Raw genomic sequence first — 6,300 nt, forward strand, 5'->3', positions numbered from 1 at the left:
GAGAGAGAACCTGAAATTTTTTAGAGAGAAATATCTCAAATTTTTTTCAGAGAGGAACTATTTCAAATTTCAAGATTTAGAGAGGAAGTATATTAAAATTTCATAGAGAAATTATATCAAATATTAGAGAAGGAAATTATCTCAAATTTTAAATTTTAGAGACAGCAAGTATCTAAAAATTTAGAGATAGAAAACAATCTCAAAAATTTTAGAGAGAAATTATCTCAAATTTTTTAGAGAAAAAATCTATCAAATTTCAAGTTTTGTAGAGTATCTTAAAATTTTAGAAAGAGCGAAATTATATCAAATTTTAAAGAGAGAAATTACTTAAATTTTTTTAGAGAGAAACTAACTTGTATTTTAAGTTTTAAAGAGAGAATTATTTTAGAATTTTAGAGAGAGAGTACCTGGAATTTTTAGAGAGAAATTTATCTAAAAAATTCTAGGGAGAAGCCATTTTAAATTTTAAGTTTTAAAGAGAAAATATTTTAAAATTTTATAGTAAAACTTATATTATATTTTAGAGAGAGAAACTATTGAAAATTTTTTAGAGAGAAATTATATAAATTTTTTTAAAGAGAGTGATAAAAATGACATTATAATGAATAATAAATTCAAAGCACTTAATGATTTTTTTTTTTTTTTTTTAAGCCATGAAAATGTTATGCATCCATGGATACAAGTAGTCCCCAAGTGAAATAAAAAAAATAAAATAAATCTTCTAATTTAATAGCCATCTTTTAAGGATTCGGTTTGTATAGAGCCGAGGCTCTAAACAATCAAAGTAAAGTGCAGCTTCAAATAATATCGAGAAATTTGGTTTTAATAATGAAAAATTTTGTGATGGCTTTCAAATATATTTTCATCATTAATTATAAAATTTAAAGCTTAAAAAATTGTGCAAATTGAGTAGATTTATGAAAACTTGAAAATTGATGGTTTAAAAATGCGTGACAAGATGTACTATTTTTAAAACTTGAAATTTGTTTTTTTTTCTCACGTCCATGTGTCTTGAAGTCTAGATGATGAATTTGAGGATATTTGAGCATCAAATCAACCTCTTCTAGTGAATCAATTTGAGGATATTTGAGCATCAAATCAACCTCTCCTAGTGAATCTTTTGAGGTGGGCTTTAATTTGATTGCTTAGAGCCTTGGTTCTATATAAACTTTTTCTTTCTTTTAATCTCCATAAATTCTCTAATCTGCCTTGAAATATTTTGATCCCCTACTGATTTCGTGGGGATTTTGACCCTTAAATATTATTTTCTCTTTTCCAAGTACGATCATCGACTTCAATCAATATACGGAAAAAGTTTATATAAGGATGTAATTTTATAATGTAGAACTATGACGCCCCTCAAAAATCTATCGAAAAAAGTAGTTTTAATGTTGAAAAACCTTTTGATTAATCATTTCGACATCTAGATGTATGAATATGAAACATAAAAATATTTGAAGTCTCAGAAATAATACATTTTACAACATATTATCCACACTGTCCATTTCAAGATTTTCATATGCTTATAGATCTACTTGATTTTAACTATTTTTGAAATTTTAAATTTTATAATTAGATATAAATATAAATTTTAAGATAATCTTAAAAATATTTTATACAGACTTATATACCATGATAAAATTTAAAGATGCACCTTGCCCTACACCTTCGGATGCATCCCGATGCCAACTGAACCCTTGCTTGTATATGATATGATTGGCTCCTTTCTTACTCCAAGTTCAATACCTTTTACATGCATTGCCACTCGATGAAGTCAAATATAATTCCTCTCAATTTAAAAATTAATAATTTAACCCCTCTCTTTCTCGATGAAGTCAAATATAATTCCTCTCAATTTAAAAAATAATAATTTAACCCCTCTCTTTCTCTCTCTACCATGTCCCGTATAGCAAAATAGAGAACTCTCTCTCTCTCTAATGAGAGTGGTTGAGGCTTTATGGGAATATAAAACTGCAGCATCGCAGGCTACTTTGAAATTGGAATGCGTCCATGCATCAATTTCTCAATTCTTAGCCTAGTTTACGGAGATGAAATTAAACAATTCTTCTTTAAAAGTCTAAAAATTGAGAATGAAATCAGCCCACTGTTACAAGACCAAGAGATATCTTTGTATAATATTGGTACCGTAATAATGGCTACTGAGGGCTGCCAATGGCCCTAGGGGCTTCCCCGGAAAAACTTGAGTCAATGGCTACTAAGGGCTGCCTGGCTGGCAATGAGCTGGGTGGCCCTGCCTGAAAAAACTTGAATCAAGCCAGGGATGACAGCTGGGCCACCTAGCTAAGGGCTTTGGGCTAGGCCCAATCGAGCCCCCTTGGCTAGGCCAATCGAGCCTATTGCTGGCCTTAATGGCCAACCTCGTTATTGTTATTCAAGATGATTTATTATTTAGTGGACAAAGTTTTTTTTTTGAATGTTATTTATCCAAATTTTTTTAATGTTTGATCCCCACTCACAACCTGTAACATTTGCACCATCTATATAAAAAAAATGAAAAAAAATATGTAATGAGACAATTTATTTTTGGTACAAAGTGGTCAATTAATCTTGACCATTAGGTGTGACATTAGATGGCTATATTTTATTTATTCCATTGACCAAGCTCAAACTTCAATTTTTTTTTTTTTCGAACTTTGTGACACACCCAAGTTATCAAATCTCTATAAGTAATTGTGACTTTTTTGTATCAAAGGTAGATTGAGGACAATTCCACAAATTGAGGACAATTGATTAATATGCCTATTAGAGATTAACAATTGAACACTTTACCCATGTCTGTGTAATTTAATTTAAAAATATCCATCAAAATACATATGATTTGAAATAGTTGCAAATGTGTAAGATGTTACATATTACATCTCTCGTGAGTATTTTGTTAAATTTCCCTAAAATTAGTAAATGCATATCAGCATTGTCCAATTGATCATTATTTGATTGTACAAACAAATATTCTCAAAATGATCGCAACCATCTCAGGCTTAGAGAGAGAGACATCCAACTATAACAAATGGTACATCTTTGATGGTTTAACCCCATCTGTTACATTAAAGTACCTCAGCACTTGAGCCCAAGTGCGCTTATTCTTGAGCCTGTGCACCCCAATTGTATCAGGCATGTATTCATGAGAGCAAGTAGTAAGACCAGGTACATCATACATCCTTGGTGTAGCAGTAAACCTGTTCTTGGCTCGATTCCCTTCATTAAACCACTCACTAACAAGTTTATCTTCAAACCCCTCTGCGTGGTTTCTTGTTATGTTTGATATACCGATCCATTCCACTAAGTCCCATGATAAAATGTAACCCATGCCTCCCATGTATCCGAAGAATGGGTCTGTGCTTTTGCATGGGATCACGCGCCCATAGTAGAAGTCGGTTCGAGGCAATGGATCGAGCGACCTAGCCAGCACGTCAAGCCTGCATCAAAGGTTCAAAATTTTAGTATAATGGGTCATAAAGGCAGGGATTTTTTTTTTGTTTTGGATAAAACGACTGCAGGTTTTGCCCTTCTTAGTCACCTGGCCATGGGGTGGAAACGGGCATTGCACCCTGGTCATAAAAGGCTAGAGCAGAACCTTGTAGTTTAACGTTATGCCGTGAGGATGATATGCCATAACTAACGGGGGCAATTAATTTTGCGTGACAATTTTTACAAAAATTACAGGAGAATTTCTTGGCTGAGGCAACTTACTTCGGTGAGTCTTAATGACCCGGTGCGTCTTAATGACTCGCCCAAGTGTTGTATAGAGCAAAGAAGCCCTATAATTTTTTTTTTTTTTAAAAAAAAAAAAGAATAAGACAAAGGTTGTAAAAGTAAAATAAAAGCAACTGCAATTTTGAAAAGTCCAAATAAACTTGAAAAAGTGATTTAAAAAATTAACTCATAGTTGGGGATATTAAAAACATCTTAAATAAATAAATAAATAAATAAATAAATAAATATATATATATATATATATATATATATATATATATATATATAAGGATTATGGCTGTAAAAACACACACCACTCTTTGCCAAAAGCTTTAAAGCATATACAAAAAAGTTATACACCATTTGCACAGTATTTTTATATTTTTATATTTTTTAAAGTTTTCTATGTACCCCAATGTATACAACAAACTCAGCCTCCCTCAACAATGGAAATAACGTAAACAACTGCTTATGTATGAGCCTTTATTAAGTTACAGTTAATAATTGAAGTGCTTTACATCTCACTCGTATCTTTTAATACAAATTTAAATATTGAGTGATTTACATACGGATTCTAAAATTTTAGGTAAAATACAAAATGCTTCACTTATATGCAGGAGTGACAAAGAAGATCGGTCAATCCACTTATATTTTTTTTAAAAAAAATTCCTTTCGGTCCACTCGCATTTTGATTACTATTTTTTTTTAGTTTTTTTTGTTAGTAGGGCAGTGTCGACCTTCTTTGTAATTTCCACCTATAAGCATAATATTTTGTATTTTACTTAAAATTTTAGGATTTGTACGTAAATCACTCTTAGATATTAGATCATTCTTTTGACCAAATTTCAAATTGCCGATCAAATAACACATCATTATAGGTTTTGAAATTGATCAAATTACACCTATGATTAATTATTAAATAGTTGAAATTTTATATGTGATTGAAATATTGAATTAATTCCCAAATATATGGAAAAATGTTATATATTTTGAGTCCATTATTGTCATCAAAAGATGGTTAAAACTTTGAGATGCATTTGTTCCTACGGTCAAACTTCGGAGTTGGCTGTTCACTGTTAAAATCAAAGGTTCGAGGTGCAATGCAGCAAACTGTTCATGTGTAGCATGTATCACGGTATGCTCTACCATATTTTTATTAATTAAATCATGCAGTAGGTTTCCAAAAATAACGAATATAACACGCACGTTTTCCAGAAATATCAGAATCAACTGGTGTTATAACGGATGACATCCATTAATTTTTTGCAAATTCAAAAAGGGCAATTACTCTGTCACAGTTGTACAGATAAAATGCCCCATGCAAAACAAATCGACTGGCATTTTATTTGGCACGTTAGCGATAGAAAAAAGGTAAGGTCAAGTTGATAATATTGTTATAACAATCGTGATAACAGTGATAAACCTTGCCTGAAATACATGTCGTCGTCTGTCTTCATGACGTAATCGTACGGCTGCGATAACATTGCCGGAAGGCTGGAGAAATACGTGTAGGTCTTGCCCTTATCCATGTTCTCGGAGCACTGCAGAATGATTATATCGTTGAATTTCATAATTTCAAGGGCCACGATTACACGATCGTTCCCATCGGTGACATTGCAGATGACGAACTTGACGTCGATTTCAGCCACGTTGGTGGTCTGAGTACTGTAGGCTAGCCGGAGTAGATTGCGGCCATTGTAGCTACCAGGGCGCGTCAGGATTCCCATAAGCATTCGGAATTTTGGTGCCGGAAAATTGGTTTTTTCAGTGAATTTTTTGGGAGGGTCACATGGGCAAGAGGAGGAGGTGGAATTAGAATTCGGAGAAATGGAACTAGGGTTAGGGTTGGCGAAAGTGAAGAAGGCGGAGCGACCGGCGTCGATGAGGGAATGGAGCTCCACTTGGTCCATGGACATGAGCACAATGGTCATAGCCACTAAGAAGGAGGAGATGAACATGAGAGAGAATTTGAGTGGAGTGTTCCATTCCCATTGCTTCTCCATTTGAGAGAGAGAGAGAGAGAGAGATGCTGGTGGGGTTAGAGTTGTATAATGACATTCAAGAGGGTTTTGAATAAAGAGTTTATAAGCTTTAGAGAGAGAGAGAGAGAGGTAGCGTTCATGGCGCCGGTTGATGTGTTTGCCAGAACATGAGAGGTTTGCTTCGAAGTGCGATCGCTAGAATCTATATGAGGCGTAAGGGAGGGTTTTGCGATTGGTTTTCTGTTTCCAAGGCGTGGAAAAATCAAAGTTAAGTGTGATTAGTATTGACTAATAACCGGTTTTTCTCGAGATTAACATGCAATAGTCAGACTCAATTAAGGGGTTTATTTATGGTTTGCGCCCCTTGTTTTTGAATCCAAGGCGGGTTGCACTTTTTTCTAGAGATATTATTTCCTTATATGTCCTAGCGAGAAGATTTTATGCTCCCGCGGTGGGTGCATATTATCCATTTACTCCCTCGTGTAAAACCTAAGTGGGAGTATTTGTAGACATTGGGGATGCTATCTCCTCAACCATCCGACCCATCTCTGAAAAAATACCCGCATGCACTTTATATATGCCTCGAGAAATAGCATCTAACATT

General features: G+C 33.7%; 1 protein-coding gene across 1 annotated transcript; it reads right to left on the bottom strand.

The window, feature by feature from the left end:
• Window positions 1–2,920: 2,920 nt before the first annotated feature.
• Window positions 2,921–6,062, bottom strand: LOC18435520 (beta-1,3-galactosyltransferase pvg3). Its single transcript, XM_011625633.3, has 2 exons — window positions 5,143–6,062; window positions 2,921–3,437 (listed from the first exon to the last, which is right to left on the bottom strand). The coding sequence occupies exons 1-2, from the start codon at window positions 5,715–5,717 to the stop codon at window positions 3,020–3,022; spliced, it is 993 nt and encodes a 330-aa protein (XP_011623935.2). The 5' UTR covers window positions 5,718–6,062; the 3' UTR covers window positions 2,921–3,019.
• Between the last annotated feature and the right edge of the window lie 238 nt (window positions 6,063–6,300).

Source organism: Amborella trichopoda, chromosome 12, assembly GCF_054954075.1.
Source record: "Amborella trichopoda isolate Santa Cruz 75 chromosome 12, AtrichopodaSantaCruz75HAP2 v2.0, whole genome shotgun sequence".
Classification (NCBI taxonomy): domain Eukaryota; kingdom Viridiplantae; phylum Streptophyta; class Magnoliopsida; order Amborellales; family Amborellaceae; genus Amborella; species Amborella trichopoda.

What these genes read in the sequence shown, in the direction of transcription:
- LOC18435520 (XM_011625633.3), bottom strand. Translation starts at nt 5,717, where the DNA reads ATGGAGAAGCAATGGGAATGGAACACTCCACTCAAATTCTCTCTCATG. An exon ending in GACGACGACATGTATTTCAG is followed by an intron (nt 3,438 to 5,142) that starts GCAAGGTTTATC and finishes CCTTTGATGCAG; the next exon opens with GCTTGACGTGCTGGCTAGGT.